Source organism: Pygocentrus nattereri, chromosome 10 (assembly GCF_015220715.1).
Source record: "Pygocentrus nattereri isolate fPygNat1 chromosome 10, fPygNat1.pri, whole genome shotgun sequence".
In the NCBI taxonomy this organism is placed as follows: Eukaryota; Metazoa; Chordata; class Actinopteri; order Characiformes; family Serrasalmidae; genus Pygocentrus; species Pygocentrus nattereri.
In genome coordinates this window covers 27,783,201-27,802,735 of record NC_051220.1, presented here as the reverse complement: position 1 = coordinate 27,802,735, position 19,535 = coordinate 27,783,201, and the positions used below count along the sequence as shown (strand labels likewise).

Below are 19,535 nucleotides of genomic sequence, written 5' to 3'. Positions count from 1 at the left end.
TTATTATTGAATTTGCAGGTTACTTTTTGCCCAGTGAACATATTCACCTCCACAGAAACATGGAACAGAACCCTGTCTGTCTGCCCCAAACCCAAAAAGGAAATAAAAATACATTACAGCTCATGTAACCAAGACACTCATTCTTCTTTTGTGTAAAACAAGAGGCAGATGGTTACTATGGTAACAGTGTAAACCCAGTGCTAGTTTTCCACTGCATCTGCTCAAACAGCACAAAGACCTAAAACTGTGAAGTTAAAATCTGCTTCAAATTGCCACATTTTTATATATTTATCATATGAAGAATGATATTAGGATTGGTTATTTGCCTTGTCTCAAAATAAAGCAGAAGGAATATTAGTGAACAGGTGGTGCTGCAGTGAGTGAGTCTGCTCTTCATGAATTGAATAATCACTTAATCACTCTCCATTTGAACATTTTCAAGTGCATGATTCGTTTTTGTACCTAGTGTGTAGATTATGCATATAGAAGTGTACGCAATATGTGTGTGCAGTGTCCACTTAATGTAAACATTGATATTTTTTCCCCCATTTATGTTCAGTCCGTTTTACATACACACGCACTTCTGAAATAAAGCTTCACAGGAAACAACATTTGTAAATGTGCTGAATGAGTGATGGTAATTTATGGAAATGTACAAGGCAAATGGGTTTTAAATCGTCCCTCTTGTCCCCTCCGTGAGTTGAAAAGCATAATGTCCTCCTCTGCGCCACTGTCACTCTATATTTAGGAATTTACAGAGGAGATTTTGTTTTTAATTGGAGTTGTATGATGTAGGCCACTCTCATTCATAACACTCTTTGTAGAGAATAGTAAGACATAGTGTAAGTGAATAGAATTATTTTGTTGGTGATACTAAACAAGGAACATTTTTTATAATATTTTTAAAAAGGTCTATTTCATGCAGGTTACCATATGCCACAGTGCACATTTTTGAGAATCTTGTGGATATTGTCAGTACTCAAAGAACACTTATCCAGCTGCATGTTTTATTACAAAGAGATCATTATTAGTTCTGTCTAACTGGATTTACTTTAGTGCAGTATGTGAAACCTTATATAAAAATCATTGTGTTCATATAGTACTTGGCAAAAGCCAGAGACCATCATTCATTTAATTTTCAGTCAAAACTACCATTAAGTGATTCATTTTTCAGCATGAGAAAAAATCTGAAATCATATGTTTAACATAAATTTATATAACAATAAAATTACAATTATACAATTATTTCCATTTTTCAGTATTTAGTATGTCCTCCATTTGCTTTCATTCTTTCCAGGATCATTGCAATCAGTTTTTCAGAGAGATCTGCAGGGTTATTGTTCCACACCTCTAAAGTTCAGTTTGGGGCTGTTGGGTTGGGATTTTTTTTTTTGCTTCTCATGATCCAAGTAATCCCAAGCACATTCAGTGATGTTGAGGTCTGGACTCTAGGTTGATCAGTCCATTTTTCTAAGAACCCCAGCAGCTTCTTTGATTGATTTGCAAAATTTATTTTTCACAGTAACAGCTTCTTAGCATCTACACATCCTTTCAGACCCATAATGTTGTCTTCTCACAGTGGAAGGATGGACAGAAACACCTGTGGATGTTTTCAGTTCTGAAGCAAGAGTAGAGCTTGACTTCCTTCTGTCTCTCAAAGATGAAAGCTTTAGGCACAGTTTATCTAATGGGGCAGTTTTGGTGGTCCACCAGCATTTACGTAGTTGTTAGGAGTCCCATTTTCTCTCATTTTTTAATGTTCTGAAATTTTGGAAAAACTTATTTTGACTTTATTTTACTTCCATAAGTGAAGCATCTTCTATCTAATCTCCTCTGAAATATCTCCTGAAAAAGAAAAACTTTTACTTAACAGCCTGGAAAGTAAATGAAGGGTGCTCTCTGACTTTTGCACAGTAAAGTAGTTTTTAATATTATGTTTAAAAGCAGCACTGCTGTACTAATTTATGTGATAGTGTGATTTTGCCATCACCCAACCCTATTTCATACTAATAATATTCTGTCTCTGTGTTGTAGCTATTCAACTTCAGCCTGATGATGCTCTGCTGTATAAGCTCAGGGCAGATGTGCGTGGTCATCTAGGGCTGACCAAACAGGCAGTCAAAGACTATAGAACTGCAGTGGAGCTCCAAGATGCTAAACAGCAACCTCAAGCAAGTCTCTTCAACAGGTGATGGCAGCCCCTCAGGACAGAATACACAAACAGTTTGATTTTTGGTGTTCATTTGTGTAATTTATTTCTTAGAGCTGTATAAGCAGCATAACTTGATAATGACTGATTTTGAAAGTGTGTTTGTGATTAAAGCTTGTGTTCTATAGCAGCCATGTAATTTTGCCCTTACATAGAATCAGTGTCATTTATGGGTACATTCAAACACCACAGTTTAATCTGCATTGTATGTACCTTTTCATTGTCAGCAGCCTCCCTGTTTTCAAATTTGTCTTTCTCATGACGATAGCATTGACATACAGTACACTCATCAAACATTAAAAAGGTTTTTTTGGAGCGATGCCATAGAAGAACCCTTAGTTTGCTTAAGAAGCTTTCAATGAATGGTTCTGTAGAAAAGAATACTCCACCATTGTTTAAACTAATCTCAATCGATCACATCTCTAGCACACAGTGGATTACCAATTATCTGTCTGATGCTTTTTTCCTGTACAAAGAAAATAATAGGAAATCCATAAAAGCACAAATCCACATTTGTAATAGAGGCCAATGGGTTTTCACTGAATGGGTTTTCTCCTCTAAGTACAGTGAAATGCATCAAAATGATTATCTGTGGTAATTGACTGCGTACTCCAGTGGAAAAAGCTGGAATGCTCCTTTAAACAACCATCCATTCAAAAGGTCCTTTAGAGAACCAAAAGTTGGTATTTTATGGTGTAGTAACAACAACAGAGATTTTTTTTTACTTTTAAGCTTGAACACATATGAAATCAAGCTGTTTTAGTATCTGAAATATTGCAGTCAAAATAAACAAAAAGAAAATTGACAATGGGTGGGAAAGCAAAGCATAATGCAGCAGAAGCAGCATAACACCTGCAGAATGCCCTGGCTCCCCTCCATCTTTCAGAGAGAGAGAGAGAGAACATGAGAAAGAGTGTTAACACAGCCATCTGCTCCTCTCACACACAAAGCTGTAATGGTTTTGCTCAATACACTTCAAGGGCAACTTGAGCTTCTCTCTGAACAAAAACAAATAGAAATATTATTAGACTTCTGACTGACTCATTTCAGGATAATATTTATTTTTTCTCAAATAGATGAAAATATTTTGCTATTAAGAAAGGAGTATTACAGCACATACATACCTTCCTATTGAGTCAGGGAAATTTTGGGGGGTATCAGGCCATTTTTACATTTTGCGTTACCATATAAGAACAGTCTAGAACCATCTGTACCTCTAAAGCCTGTTTTAAAGGGCTCACATCATGAAGAAAATATACTTTCCTTTATTTTTAAAAACAGAAGTTTGATGCATTATGTAATCCAGTCCAATAGTCTGTATATCAAAACTAAGCTGCAAAAAACAGCATGTGTTCAACTGTGATGTCCCAAAACATTTACATATTCACTGATGAAGATATAAGAAGTGTTTCAGCAAGGAATGCTTTTTAATAAAGCTCAATACAGCGCAGCAAATCAGAACAGAGCTAATTTACATATATCGGTCTTAAAGGCACAGTAACAAAAACAGCTTGATTATTTCTAATGAATAAAAAAGGTTAGAAAATTGTCATAAAATGATTTGTGAGTATTTTTCATAAATAAAACTGTAACGTTATTTGGATTGTATGCTTTAGATGCTTTTAAGATACATATCTTACTAATTATCCTTAGTATACGACTTATTCCAACTTACATTCAACTAAATATCTACTGAATTTACCTTGACTTTCCCTAAAGCTAACATTAAGTGCAACCCAGAACCTAAACCCAAAACTGATCACCCTGATCGAAATTCTAATCCTTTCACCTGAATTTCACCTGATAATGTCAACATCTGTAGATAATCTATACAGAGCTTTACTGTGAGACCCAAAAATCTAGGAGAAAATCTTATCGGTCTTCAAATTCACTCATACTTTGCTGAACATCAGAGTGGCAGTAAAACACTGAAACTTCCTTCGTCTGCTTTGATATGAATTTCATGAACTTTCAGTGTCAAAACTGACAGTGACTGTTGTAGCATACAGCCAGGATCACCAGGCACCTAAAACAGAGTCAAAAGGTATATTACTGAACTGAAATAAATCAGTATAATCAATAAAGTTGTTGCTCACAGTTTGCAGTGTCTTCTTGAGTTTATTTAGTTTGTAATGTCAGGATTAAAATGACTATTTTTCTTGGATAAAGAGTTGTTAAAACCAAAAAGTTGTTAGAAATCAACACTAGCAGTTCTGTTTTCTTAAAAATGCTGGGGGGAGAAGACAGACACTGTTTGCGCTGCTCTTTTAAAAGCACAGGTCATGCACATCACTTGTCGTGACATCTGTACAAAGACGAAGGTAAAGTTGTCACGGCGTGACGTTTGAAACAGCACTTGTTCTGAAGAGAGCTGCTGTCTTATTGAGTCCCAGAGACACGTCACTTTGCAGCGTCTGACGTTGCGGCTCTAAATTTACTGCGAGGGGATCTTTGCTGGAGTAACTCTCCATGGTGCTGAAACGCATCCCACGCTGCAGAGCGAGCGAGCCGAGGAAGAGGAGGATGCGCCTCGGGGACCTCAGACCGAGCCAAACGGAGAGCATCTGAGGTCACTTTCCCGCCGCTTGACCCGCAGACCGCAGTAAGGGTCAGCATGCTGCCCAACGGCTCGTTCCGGAGTCTGGAGGACGGCTCGTTCCTCAACGCATCCAGCAACGAAACGCACGGCGAGTCTCACGGCAGCGCGATCCTCATCTCCTTCGTCTACTCGGTGGTGTGTCTGGTGGGGCTCTGCGGCAACTCCATGGTCATCTATGTCATTTTCAGATACGCTAAAATGAAAACGGCCACCAACATTTACATCCTGAACTTGGCGATCGCGGACGAGCTGCTGATGCTGAGCGTGCCGTTCCTGGTGACCTCCTCGCTGCTTCACCACTGGCCGTTCGGCTCCTTCCTGTGCCGTCTGGTTCTGAGCGTCGATGCCATCAACATGTTCACCAGCATCTACTGCTTGACCGTGCTGAGCATTGACCGCTACATCGCCGTGGTGCACCCGATAAAAGCCGCACGCTACAGGAGACCCACCGTCGCCAAAATGGTCAACTTGGCTGTGTGGATGTTCTCTATTCTGGTCATCCTGCCCATCATCATCTTCTCCACCTCTACACCGAACTCGGACGGCTCGGTGGCTTGCAACATGCAGATGCCCGAGCCGCAGCGCCGGTGGATGGCCGTGTTCGTCATTTACGCGTTTCTGATGGGCTTTCTTTTCCCGGTAATTGCCATCTGCATGTGCTACGTCCTGATCATAGTCAAGCTGCGGGTGGTGGCCCTGAAAGCGGGCTGGCAGCAGCGCAAAAAGTCCGAGCGGAAGATCACACTCATGGTCATGATGGTGGTGACCGTGTTCGTGATCTGCTGGATGCCTTTCCACATCGTGCAGCTTGTCAACGTGTTCGTGGAGCAGCATAACGCCACGCTCAGTCAGCTGGCCGTGGTTTTAGGTTACGCCAACAGCTGCGCCAACCCCATCCTGTACGGATTCCTGTCGGACAATTTCAAACGCTCCTTCCAAAGAATCCTGTGCCTTCGGTGGATGGACAGCGCGGCCGAGGAGCCCATCGACTACTACGCTACAGCACTGAAAAGTCGGGGGTACAGTGTGGACGAATTTCAGCCGGACAATATGGAGTCGGACAGCGCGTACAGGAACGGGACTTGCACCTCGAGAACTACAACACTATAGTGCTGCAGCGTTTTACTGACTGAACAAAGCGCCAGATCACAAGTGTATTTATTTTATTTTACATATCTGTGTGTGTGTGTGTGTGTGTGTGTGTGTGTGTGTGTGTGTGTGTGCGCGAATTCTACTGACGTTATTAAAGTTGTATGACATGATAACAGCGATTATGCGCCTTCCGTCTTAAAAGAAAAGAATCTATAAAATCGATTTGATGAATGCTTCAGTAACGCCTGTATGAAAGACCTTCCCGCCAGACAGAGGAGAAAAACATGCCCACGACTTTTCTCCTTTTCTTTCTGGCAGCACTATGTCAAATTTACGACTTAATATCTCGACATAATATCTGAATGTCCACTTATAGTGTGGAAATAATAACTGAGTGTCTCTTAATAATGACTTACTATGTCGAAATAATGGCTTAAAATATTGACCGACTTTATTTAAATAATGAAATAATGTCTCATTTTAATAATATATCTAAAATTACTTATTTTCTCAAGTTCAATTTACTGTGTAGAAATGACTTAGCATCTCATAATAATGGCTTATTATGTCAAAAAAATGACTTATTATCTCAAAATACTGACTTTTCAAAGTAATAACCACAATGCTTTTTTTCAAATTTACGATCTTATTATTTAGATTAAATCTCTAAATCGTGAGGAAAAAAAGTCATTGTTTTCAGACACTATGTCAGATTTTGAAGAAAATATCATTACATTGAAATATTGGGTCAATGTATTGAGAAAAGTAGACATTATTTAGAGATATGCATTCAATATATCAAAGAAACGCATAATTTCTTGGAGATATTCAGTCAGTATTGAGAAAATATGTCATTGGTGATTAGTAATTGACACTAAGTGAATATTTTGACATACAGCTGCCAGAAAAAAAGAAGGAGAATGAAACCATAGATGACTCTTTCTCCTCTGCCTGGTGGGAATGAGCTTCCATATGTTTGAGTGCTACACTAAAGCTCTGAGAATGTATTTGGATGGGTGTTATGAGACTGCCTGCCCTAGATTTTCAGTAAATCTCTTTCTGTGTGGGAACAAAACAGAACAGTTCTGAGATTATGACACTGAGATGAATATGCAGAGGATTTGTATTAAAACACCAATAAGGTATCATCATAAATAGCTTGCAATTATGTAAGAATATTCACTGACATTTGAACAACATTCCTCTTTAAGCCACTTGTTTCTAAAGGAGGTTTTATAAATGCTATTAAAAGCATTGAAAATAAAAACCCCCTAAGGCTTATATGCCATTTGGGGAGTTTCCTACCTCTAAATATTTAATATTCAACATGATTTGAGGGAGTGTAGGCAAACTAATAAGGAAATGAAAGATGAGAGGAAATAGTGCTGTAGCCTGTGAACTGTGATGTTCTGTTTAGTGCTGTGGTGTTAATTTTCTCGCCTACTGTGCATTAAAGCAAACGCGTGCAGGAAAATGAGTGTCTTCACTAATGTGCCATATTTTTATCAGGTCAGCTTACTTGTGGCCTTCTTCCCTCCAATTTATATGCCAATACATGCATTTTTATTATGACACAGAATTCATGGTTTATTTCAGACATTCTCTTCAAATGATTTGGTTCTGCAAAAGACATTATCACATGTTATTACAATCTTTGATATGTTATACATGTACATACATTGACTTTCTTCTTTTGTTATAATTTGTGGGTTTTAAGCCACACCTTATGTCCAGAAGTATCCAGACATCCCTTCTTATTAGTGTATTCAGCACCTTTTAGTTGTGCCTGTTGCTAACACAGGTGCTCAATTGTGCACAAACAGCTTGAATAATCTCTATAAAAACTTTGCTAATAGAATGCAACATTTTGGAGCAGCCACACCATGTCTAAGGTCATCATGCCCAATGCCAAGGGTGTGCTAAAGGGGGTATAAATCACCTCCCCCAGTCCCAGCTTTGAGCTGTGGAATGATCCAGCTCCATTCAATACCTCTGGGGATGAGTTGGCATTTGTGATCCAGAACCAATCATCTAACATCAGTACCTGACCTCACTAATGCTCTTGTGGCTGAATGCAGTCAAATCCTCACAGCAGTGTTCCAACCTCTAGTGTAAAGCCTTTTTAAAAGAGTAGAATCCTCCTTGATTTCAGAATTGGACAAGCAGGTGTCTACAAAATTTTGGAAATATAGTGTAGACCAATCTAGATTTCAATCTTATTACAATATATATATAAGCTGTTGTTCTGACTAATCCATTGCAAAGACTTGATAGTTTCTACACAAAAACATTAATGTTGAGATATAATAACTGGACCCCTATGCACATTAACAGCTTGAATATAAAGTCCTCATGAATTGAAATCTGTCCAAATTAATATTGAACTCCTGGACATAATATTTGTATCAGGCATCTGCACCTTGTTTCATACTGCAAAACATTACTATGATTCCTGAGTAAAACTCAAAGTCAAGCTGATGTAGTGAACATGCTTATATTTTGCATATGTTTTTATGACATATTGTAAGATCAGCAAATAATTTGAGTGATAAGTTATCATATTTGATGTATATACATGCATATTGGAATTCCTTAGTGTTTCATATGTCCCCCATATGTTCATATTTTGCTTTATTGGCAGTGTGCACTTAGGCTGGTATGAACTCCTCTCAAGTTTATGTAAGTCAATGATGAGTAGATCAATTCCACCTGAGCCCCATGTCTGAACAAAATTCAGTGGAGGCGATTTGGGGAAAAAAAAACACTTTTTTGTACAAAGGCCAAAATTCTAAAACATCGATTTACAATGTGGTCTTAGATTTTTGGATGTCACTGTACATTCATTGTCACTGAGCTCCTGAGTTCTTTAAAAATACAGACACTCACTTAGAACACCTCCTTTTCGTTCACCTTGTCCATGGAATCCGATCCATTCAGAGCCATTGACTCTTTAGAGGCCTCCGCCCTTTTCTTGGCCCGTTTCTTAGAGCGTCTTATGAGGCAGCATTTGACAATGCCTGCAATGATCACAACTAGCACCACGAAGATCAGCAAAGCTATAATGACAGGGAAGATGATGTTTGACAGGTCTCCAGTGCTGCCCTCGATGTGAACACTGCTCTCAATTGTACTGTGTGGTTGAGGCGTGTTCTCCACAGAAGAGGGAGATGTTTTTTCCTGGAAATCGGTGTTATCAGGGCTAGTCATAAAAGTGGGAGTTTCTTTTGGCTTCTTACAGTTTTTATCTGTACCCTCTGTCCCATCTGGACATTTACAAATGTATGAGCCCACTGTATTACTGCAATGTTTGCATGGTTGGAATTGTTCACATTCATCTACATCCACACAATTTCCTCCTGCATTCTTTTCGTAGCCCTTTTCACATTCCAGACAGAGTCGTGATATGTCTGTCTTGGGGTTGTTCACCAGTGTCCATTCATGGGTGGTTGTTGAACAGGACAGTGTGAAAGTTTTGTTGTCTTTACAAGTAACGTGAAGAGTGTACGGGTCGTTCGTTTTTTGCATGGAGTCAAAAGGTCCATTTATCAATGGTCCAGGGCAAGGCTTCTCAATCTGTCCTTCATGTTTGCAAATAAAAGGATTTGTTTGCTTGCACGTGCCAGAATCTAACTGCCAGCTTTCTATTGCAGAGCCACTGTAGTTCACTGAGAGCAGTCCACAAAGAGCACTTGTGCAAGTACTTTTAGGTTCTGATTTCCACTTATCAGCCTCAAATTCAGTACTATTATCCACAATCCAGAAGAAGCCCTTGAGTGGAAGCCTGGGTTCAACACACGCTGCCCTATTTTTCTTCAAGCCAATCCAAAAAGAAGTTAAGTTTTCATTTCTCTTGTCCTCAATGGCTTTCAGAATCTTTTTAGTTTCCTGTGGTTTGCCCATGTCAGTCAAAATACCGTTACCGGCAGACTTGCAGGATGTTTGAGCTTTTTCAAATGAATAGTAATCCAAGTTTACAGTGTAGAATGCATCAGGCGTGCAAAAGACGACATTCAGAATGTTGAGAAAATATAATCCAGTCCAGTAATCCATGGCTCTGTCCTGTGCCTCGTGTCCTGTCAGCAGTGCCTCTCTGTCAGCCTCCTGGCTCTCACTGTCTGCAACATAGTGACCATCTACTTTGTATGCACTTTCTTAGCCACCCTGTGAGGTCCTCCCAAGACAACAAGCGCAGGAAGTGTGCTCAGCCTTGATACGGAGCCCCGCTTCCTCTAGGGTGGTCGTGCTGGCTTAGCAAAACAATAACAACTCTGAAAGGAATTAGCTGCTTGCGTTACCAAAGCCTTCACAACCCGCTCCCACAGACAAACTCCCACATCAGAGTGATGTATGAACCCAAAACAGAGGGAGAACTGCAGGAAAAATACAGTGTGCCCTGCCACAGGTCACATAAACTTTAGCTTAAGCAATTTACACCCAAAATCCATCCTGAAATCTCATGGTTAGCTTGACAATTTCACTTTTGCCACTTTCCTAAAAGGAAATATTATGATTGTGAGACCTCTATAAGTGAACAATACATTCAGAGGTGAGAGGGTCTCAGCAAATCCATCCTCTTTCATGTAATGGATCTATAGCTTGAAGAATTGAGCAGAGAGAGGAAAACAGGAAGAAACATGGCTCCTTTCACTTGGGAATGCTTTGTACAGTAGCAACATACAACAGCCTTCATCTCACACTCAACAGTAATGGTTTCAAACAAGTGCTGATTGACTCCTGGAGGTGTGTAAAATGCTTCTCTTGGGACCTAAAGCAGTGTTCCATATCCAACAGCTACTTTACCATTCTGTCTGGCTGATGGGCTTCTTTGTAAAGGAGCGCCAGATGCTTCCTGGAGGAAATGCCCATGAATGGCAGGAAGTGAACTCACAATTGAAATGCCTTATTCTGTTCGGTAATGCTGGGGGTGGGATACAAGCAAAGGAAATGGAATTATGAGTGGCAGGAAAAACGAGTCACTGGAAAGCCTTGAGCAAAAAACAACATATTGAACTCATGGCAACTAAGTAGGTTCTCCATCACTTCCTGCCAAGAACAATAATGAAAATGTATGGTGAGATTGTTGTATATCTTCTTAGTGATGGAGTCTTAGAATATGAAACCATTTCTTCAGTTCCAACAGTACATAAAGTCACCTGGAAATGAATGATTCTTAGGGAAATTTGAACATTTTCATTACAAATCATATAATACCAATGTTGAGATGCTAATTTGTGGGGACATCTGGAGCCCATGAGGAAGAATGCTTTTGTTCACAAAATGCAGTTTTCACTTGGAAAGACAAAATATCCACGGTGTTTCCTTTTGGTCTCTGGGGTTAAGGTTGGGGTTAGGATTATGTGTTGGCGTAGCAGAATTTATCTACAGTAATACTTCAGCGGATCTCCTGGTCTTATGGGCCAAACCCTCATAACAGTAATACGGCAGGACATGCCTATGTACAGTACAGGGCAAATGTTTTAGGCACCTGAGAAAAATACATTTGAAAAGTTATTTATCTGGTCTATCAATATGAAATATTTGCTAAAAAGTGCTAAATACTATCATTTAATGGTCAGTATTAAACATTATTTTTTGTACTTTTATCTCTCCATTAGAATTAATCCATTAGAATTAAACAGTGTTTTATTACTGTGCTTTTGAAAATTATACATGTAAATGAGCACTGTTCTGATTGGCTGTCCTGTATTGTGTGCCATTCAAAAAGCAGTCTGGGCTGAAACACTCCTTATAACTTCAGTATGAATGGGTGGGGCTAAACTGTAAGGTACATGTAAATGAGTTTCCGTGACATAACAAAAGCACTGAATTCATTACAGGCTGTTATTGCAGGCTGCTCATCATAAGGGGTGTCTGGCTCGAATTCTCCATGCAAACAGACAAGCGACTCCAGCAGAAATCACATCTACATTCAATGCAGGAGGACCGATGCACATATCCCCTAGGTCAGTGCAGCGTTCTTTAGCTTCCATGGAATATGTGAGCAGACAACACACCAGAGTGCCTCTGTTAACACCACAACATCGGACACAGCACCTCACCTGGGCTTGTGAGGTTGCTTACTGAATGCTAGAGGACTGGCAACATGTGCCATGGTATTATGAGTCACCGTACCAACTGTTTCAGGCTGATGGAAGGGTTAGTGTGTGGCGCAGAGCACATAAAGCCAAGACCCCAGTTGTCAACAAGGCATTTTGCAGGCTGGTGGTTGTTCTATACTGGTGTGAGGTGTGTTCTCATGGCATGGGTTGGGTCCACTGGTCTTCTTAAACAAGTCCTTGACCAGTGAGTGCTATGATTCACTGCTTGTTGACCGTTTGTAGCCTTTGGCGGGATTTATGTACCCCCACAATAATGGGATATTCTAATAGGATAATGCACCATGCCTTCGGGCCCAAGTTGTCCAGAATTGGTTTGAAAAGCATTCTGGAGTGTTCCGATGAATGGTGTGGCCTGCATATTCACCCGACATGAGCCCAATCCAGCATTTATGGGATGTGGTGGAGAGGTCCATTTGTACCCAAGATCCTGAAGCTACAAATACCACAGAGCTGTGGCTGGCTATCCGGACGGCATGGCTCAACATCCTTCCAGGTGTCTTCCGTCCACTTGTGGAATCGATGTCACGTCGTGTTGCTGTACTTTTCTGGGCTAGAAAGATTCCTACACAATATTAGTTCCTGTCCGATGACTTTTGGCATGTCAGTATAGCTGTCAAAATCCAATTGGGCTAATCAGTACTTCTTTATGTTAAAGCAGGTGGGCTGGTGATTAACAAATCCAAACAATAGCAGGGAGAACTAGGGAGAAATCAGCAGCTATATTTTGCTAGCTCAAATATGAGCTTTAAGATCTTCTGTTTTATTTTTGAAAACAAAAAAAACTGTTTGTATTCTAAAATTCAAAGTTGCTTTACTGGCAAAACAATTAAAAAAAACAATTTACTTAGCTGCCTACGACTTTTGCCCAGTACCATAAATATGAACAAGACACAATTTGCATGTACTGGGACTGTTTTCTGTCATGTAGCACATTTACAGGGAGCATTGAAGTTAACAGTGTATTTGGAGAGTTCAGTCTGTTCTGTTGTAACTGGCAGGAACTTTCACTGTTATCTACAGTCTGTGTCCTACAGCAGATTCATTGTATAATGACCTACATTCTTACCACACTTGGTAGCAATGAGTAATGTAATGAACTTCAGGGAAAAAAAAACAGTAGGCGTATTGGTATATGATGTCAGTGAGACTAAGCAGTGGTATTGTTTGGAATTTATTCAGTGTCTTTAGCTGTACAGACATACTATGATATGATGTCAGTTCTTATTTCTGGCCAGTATTGGAGCTAATTGCTTTATTTTAGTAATGGAGCTGTAGGAGCAGCAGGCACAAAGAAGCTGGCACTGCTGTGTGACTGTATAATGAATGATGTCAGTATGTTCAGCATGTTCAGATGTGTAGGAGGAAGTGCTGGCCATCTTAGTCATGGCACATGCATGGACACAGTCCGTCTGCTGAGTTGTGTATATCAAGTATCTGAAGAGTCCTTTCCACAAAGTGCAGCTTCTTTGTATTCCTATATGTGTAATAACTAACAAAAAATCAAACTAGCAAATAATCTCAGACCAGATATGCTTCATGTCTGATTATACAGTGTAAAATTAGGAAACAACCTATTACCCTATTCAGCACCCTATTTTATTGCTGTAGAATATTTGATTGATTCACATAGAACATATTTATTTTTGTTTCTAAAGCTTGCAATATTATAATATAAAAGTAATGACGGAATATTTCCACAGTCATGTCATTCCACAGATCACAGCCATCTTGGCAACTCCTCTGGGAAGTTATTTCCTGCCAAGACTAGACTCCTCTGTCTTTGAATTGGGAGAGATCTAAGAATTCAAAAACACCTTTGAACCCACCTATAAAATCTGACCAAAACCTCATAAATAGCTTGTAGTGTTTGGCTCAATAATGCACATAAAGCATGTTGTTTTTGGATTTGTATGGCTACTGCGCTGATTGCAAGCAAGCTGATTGGTTCTGTTTACTGCAGTGCAGGACCTCCTCTGTAAACAGATGCCATGTTGAGCACTATGAGCTTTCCCATTCATATTTCAACTAACAACCATGTCCTTCTCTGGTTGAATGTCTTGCTGAGTTTTCAGCTTGTGTTCAACAGCAGTTCGTTGTTTAACGATTTCCAAGACACTAACTACAGTAACTCAATCAGCAGCAAACAGTATTTCACAGCTGATATGTTATGAACTACAGTTCTGTTCAGTGTCCGGTTTTGTACTCCAACCATACTGTGTAAAAGTCAGAGAACACCCTTCATTTATTTACTTTCCTGTCAATACAGACATGCAGTATGTTTTTCTTTTATAAGAAGGTATTTCAGAAGAAATTAAGATACATCCATTATACTGATGAGATAATCTGCATACTTAAAGAAAGGAACAGTCAAAGTAGTTTCCAAAACTGCAGTTCAAAAAATGTTTGAAGAAAATGGGACTCCTAACAACCCTGTAAGAGCTGGTAGACCACCCAAACTTTCACCATCAGATAAACAGCGCTTAAAGCTTTCATCTTTGAGAGAGAGTAGAAAATCAAGCTCCACTCTTGTTTCAGATCCGAAAAAATCCCCAGGTGTTTCTGTGAATCATTCCACTGTTATAAGAACACTGTGGCTCTAAAGAAGCCGCTGGTATTCTCAGAACAATGAGCTGACCACCCCAGAGTCCAGACCTCAACATCACTGAATGTGTTTGGGATTGCAGATCATGAGAAGCAGAAAATGCAAACAACTTCTAAGACTGAGGTGAGGAAAAATATCCTTGCAGATTTCTTTGAAAGAATGAAAGCAAGTCTAATAAAGGCAAACATGTTTAGTAAACACTAAATATTGAATTTTTTTGTATAATATTTAGTTGCTCTCCTTTTTTCCTGACATTGAAAAAAGAATAACCTAATTGCTGTATGACTGAAAATTAAACAAATAGAGGGTAGTCTCTTGACTCTTGACTTTTGCACAGTACTGTATTTTACTTTAGGATTGTGGTGGGAGTGTAATTATAAAGAGGTCTTACTTCTGTTGACCTATGAACAACAATCAGCAAATTTGACCAACACAAAACCAGGTAAAGTATCATTTTGCCTTTTTGCACAGGCATAAAAATTTTGCTTGAATCGTGTATTTGTGGTTTCTAAAGCTTTTCAGTGAATAAAGTAAAGCTTGAATGTCATGTGCTCTGCTATACTTGAAACAGTGATATAAGAATCTCTGTCTCGTCTTGTTTGAATGGCAAGTGCATCACTTAGCCATCACAGGCCTTAATTAAGTCACCAATTTCACATGTGAATTGTGTAAAAACATCTGTGATCACATGAGGTCATGCCCTGAAATGGCTCATGACCACACATTTTTGTAAGTGCATGTGTGTGATAAGTAACACACGAGATGTCTAAAAATCACATGTTAATTCATGTGTGAAATTCATTAGGGTTTTTCTACAAGGGAGGGCAACCTTTAGCTTGTTTTCAAACTGTGCTTTGCAATTTGAATGTACAGCTCAGTCTGAAATGGTAATGCTCGTCTAGCCTCTGGTACAGAGCTTGTAGTGTCCGGTGTCTGTTCATTACCTTTTTATTTTTGATGATGTTTGGTAGAACCTTGACCCTACTGGTCTTACAGAGCTGTGCCTTCAGCAGCTGTGTGTTAGTGAAGGGCCGCCTGAGACCGTTAAAACAACACCGGAGCTAATTAGAGTACATACTGTCACTCTGCATTCTCACAACACATGAATAAAATATGGTGACATTTAATGAACTGAGCACACAAAAGGATACCCTTGAGGAAGCAGAGAGTCTTCGAGAGTCTACAGCTCGTGTAATTGTTGCCTTGTTATTTATGCAGTAGAACTAAATAGTGTTTCAGTGGATAACAGTTGTTTTGTTTCAGCAAAAGGAAAGATTCATCAACAGTATGTCTGGCAATAATATGTCACAAAACATATTTTATTACTGCTTTTTTGAGGTTTAATAAGGTAGAGCAGACAAAAACGCTCCAAAAGTGCCACTTATAAAAATCAGAGCTATGAGTGCAATGATTTTTAACTTTACACACATACTGCACTGCACTGATTCCAGCTAAACATGACTCTTCAGAAAGACACACATAGTTAGTCAGTGTCTCTGTTAAAATCTACAATATGATCAGAAAAGAACATTGATAATGATAAAGTTATATGGCACACCATTAAAGGGCCAGGGCCCACCAGTGCCCATATGAAAGAGAAATATATTCTAAAAAAAACGTATCATATATATTTTTGCAATGTAAGAAAATGGCCAAAATGTATTTCTTAAATATATTTTCAGTTGTTTTAACAAAGGTTATGAATATAACTAAATACACATGAACTTAATAAATGGTACTGACCTGTGTTTTGCACTATGTTTTGCATTAACTGTTGCACTTATGTGGTAAGACACTCACACATAATGTATTTCAAATAAACAAGATAAGTAATCAAACTGCATTTTCACAGAGTATTAAGATCTACAATGCTTGCTTCTATAAACTTCTATGACTTAAGAGTATCTGAGCCAGTTTTCATTGCAGTTTATTAAATACTAAATAATAAGCCTTAGTATACAATAAGCCTGGGGCTTCAAGGGTTTAATTATGCTGATAAACTCATTTAAAATGTTTTAACTGTATGAAAAGCCAATTTTTCCTCACTTTTTTCCTAAAAAGTTCAGTGTAGTAGGGGTGCAAGAAAAAATTGATTCTTAGATTTATCACAATGCGGACATGAATGAATCTGAATCAATTCACAAATGTCAAAAATCTATTTTCTAAATATTAAATTTATAACGTAATGTTGAGGGAATGCAAAAGGTGGAACGTGGAAGTGCGGACACTCTGTGAGACATAACAACAACACAACTGAATGAGTGAGAAATCTGACTAGCTTCCTCTGCATAAAAAGCCAAGTTAGGTCAGGAGTCACAAGCCAAATGTTCAGAAGAGCCATTTCGTCCTTTCAACAAAAATCAAACTACCTTGGCAGCCATAACATTTATTTCCAGCATGTCTCAGTTTGTGCTGATGTCCTAGTAAAAATTAGGTTAAAAACATAAACGAGAACACAGCTACATTGCTCTGCTTTAAGCTTTAGCTATAGCCGCTTCCTTCCCATCTCTGCCAGAAACCTTTTCCTCTAAAGTAAAGCAGTTTCTTGTAAAATGTCTCTCAATGTTTTATGAGGCTGAAGTCACTTCTTGAAGTTGCTCCAGCTTGTTGTTAGAATTTTCCTGTTACACCTTAAATTCTGACTGAGGCGTCAAATGTACATGCGGCACCATTTAAGGTGGAACAGGAAAATCTGAAAGAGAAGCTGACTTCCTCTTGACAATTTTTCAGTGTTTGACAGTCTCTCATTGCAGATTTATCTTGCCAGGAAACCAACTGCAGTGCTGATGAATGCGAACAACGCATCGTTACTTGGTGACCTACATTCTGAGTTTCAGTCATTGCTAAACAGGGCTTACGTGCTATGCTGCACACGTCCCGTTTCGAAGTTATTTTACTGACACAGCGATCCCCCCACTCTCTACAATGAGACCAAAACATAACTTATAAAATCACAAAAGAAAACGGGCAGGACGGCTGTAACACGCTGCGTTGTCATCCACCGCCGCTGGCTCTTATTTCACCATAACTGCGCATTTTATCATAGATTAGTGGCAGCAGCAGAATAAGAGCCTTCTAGTTCTCTTGCTACAACACTTCCATTTGATTTATTAATAAAAGATATTGATAGTAACTGAATTATAGATCATTACAAATACTTTGCTTTAAAACTGCCAAGTCGTCACACAGTGAGAAAATAGAAATCTTGTATAGAAAAAAAAGATGCATCGAGATGCATCGATTATCGTTTTATGATCGCATAGCAGCCCTCCAATTTGTAATCGAATCGAATCGTGAGGTGCATGGAGATTCCCACCCATACAATGTAGCATGTATACATTGTTGAAGGTTCAAAAAGTACCATACAGTCAACATACAAAAACAGCCCATTTTTAATTGCTTGATTTTGTGACATCACAAAGACCACCTCATTTTCATATATCTGACTATTCGGCCTAAAGCAGTTTAGACCTACTCATTCATACTGGAGCTTTTGAGCAACTGCTGCTTTTGAACGAGGCACAATACAAGGCAGCCAGTTAGAACAGAGGTCATTTACATACATCAATCTTAAAGGCAAAGAATGTGAACCCTTCAAAAATATCTCACCCAGTTTGCATTGTTTTATAATTATAGAATAATAACCCTTAAGATGGAACCAGCCTGGAGAATAAAGGGTTTAAACCTGTTAAACTCTGGGCTTATGTTTTAGGTATTAATCCATGGCCATGAAACTAATATGTGTTGTGCAGTTATGAGAGTGAGGAATGACAATGCTGGACTCCTGAGAGTTTAAAGGGTTAAGAGCAAAGTAGTCTGGGTTTTGTCCAAAGATTATGTCAGATTAAAAGCTAATTAAAAAATAATGAGTAGCATACATGAGCCAATGACTAATAGAGGCTTTTGAAAATGCCTCGCTGTAGGTCTCACATTCATGGAAATAAAATGACTATAGTTGTGTTTGGTTTGTTATTTTATAAGACATACAGGCTCAAGTATTTGTTTAGAGGATGTTGAGCTTGTATTAATAACAAAGACAGGTGCTGTAGAGTCCTGGAGAAAATTAGAACACATTTAATTTCAAGCTAGAGTGACTTTACCAAGTAGGGTGGTAAATTGTGGGTGTTTCAGAGGATTCCAGGTCATTGTGCCATGTGTTTATCTTAAAGGAGTTGCTCTCTTCCTCAGGCTGATCCCCCTTGTCAGCACACCCACATGATGCATATGCTGAATAACATTAAAGGGGGTGTGGGCTTCCAGCTTTTTGATTTCAGATTGGATGTGTACACAGATGAGATTAAGCTCTGCTTCCCTTTTGCAGTTTGACCTAAAAGTGTGCTGGAAATTGATCACTGCAGAGGCCCTACAATGCTCTGGGGAGATAAGCTATGAACGAAAGCGCGGTTTACATGGCTCTTGTTGACATACATGCTGCAGCTCATTTGCTCAGTTTATGTGCTTTTCTGGATGCTTCCTGGAGTGATTTTCTTTCAGGTCATTGTGTTGCACAGCTTCCACCCTGAAGGACAGAGTTGTTTACAGCACTGCAGCCCATATGAAGGTTCAAATTCAGATAGAGCTTGTGTTTACGATATCTGATATAAGCTGTATACATAATGTCCCCAGTTAGCAGCAAGGTAGGACAGCGTAAAATAGCACTCTTCACCCTGCAAGTGTGTTTGTGGAGGAAAAGATAACAACCCAGCATCCCAGTAATGTCAGACTTGCTCATTCAGAGGACAGGAGGGCATGCTTTCAGAATCTGGAGATTTTCCCATATTGCAGTAATGATACAGCCACTATCATCCACACTTCCTCAGCAAATGAGATGGCAAAAAGTGTTCCAAGTAGACCTATTCATAGCGCCCATCAATCCTTTAAAGATTAGGACCGAATATTTAATTACGGCTCAGA

The 19,535-nt window shown here is 39.1% G+C and overlaps 3 protein-coding genes across 3 annotated transcripts in view; 2 read left to right on the top strand and 1 right to left on the bottom strand.

Moving 5' to 3' along the window:
- Positions 1-3,537, top strand: part of ttc6 (tetratricopeptide repeat domain 6) — a 51,977-nt gene extending 48,440 nt beyond the window's left edge. Inside the window, exon 31 of the mRNA XM_017699697.2 lies at positions 2,035-3,537. Coding sequence (XP_017555186.2) covers positions 2,035-2,192 — 158 coding nt within the window. The 3' untranslated portion in view covers positions 2,193-3,537. The remainder of the gene's footprint in view (positions 1-2,034) is intronic.
- Positions 3,538-4,614: 1,077 nt separating this feature from the next.
- On the top strand, positions 4,615-6,438 carry sstr1a (somatostatin receptor 1a). The gene has a single exon (XM_017699817.2). The coding sequence runs from the start codon at positions 4,824-4,826 to the stop codon at positions 5,916-5,918; it is 1,095 nt and encodes a 364-aa protein (XP_017555306.1). The 5' UTR covers positions 4,615-4,823; the 3' UTR covers positions 5,919-6,438.
- Positions 6,439-7,440: 1,002 nt separating this feature from the next.
- clec14a (C-type lectin domain containing 14A) lies at positions 7,441-10,044 on the bottom strand. Its single transcript, XM_017699816.2, has one exon. The coding sequence runs from the start codon at positions 9,948-9,950 to the stop codon at positions 8,787-8,789; it is 1,164 nt and encodes a 387-aa protein (XP_017555305.1). The 5' UTR covers positions 9,951-10,044; the 3' UTR covers positions 7,441-8,786.
- Positions 10,045-19,535: the final 9,491 nt, after the last annotated feature.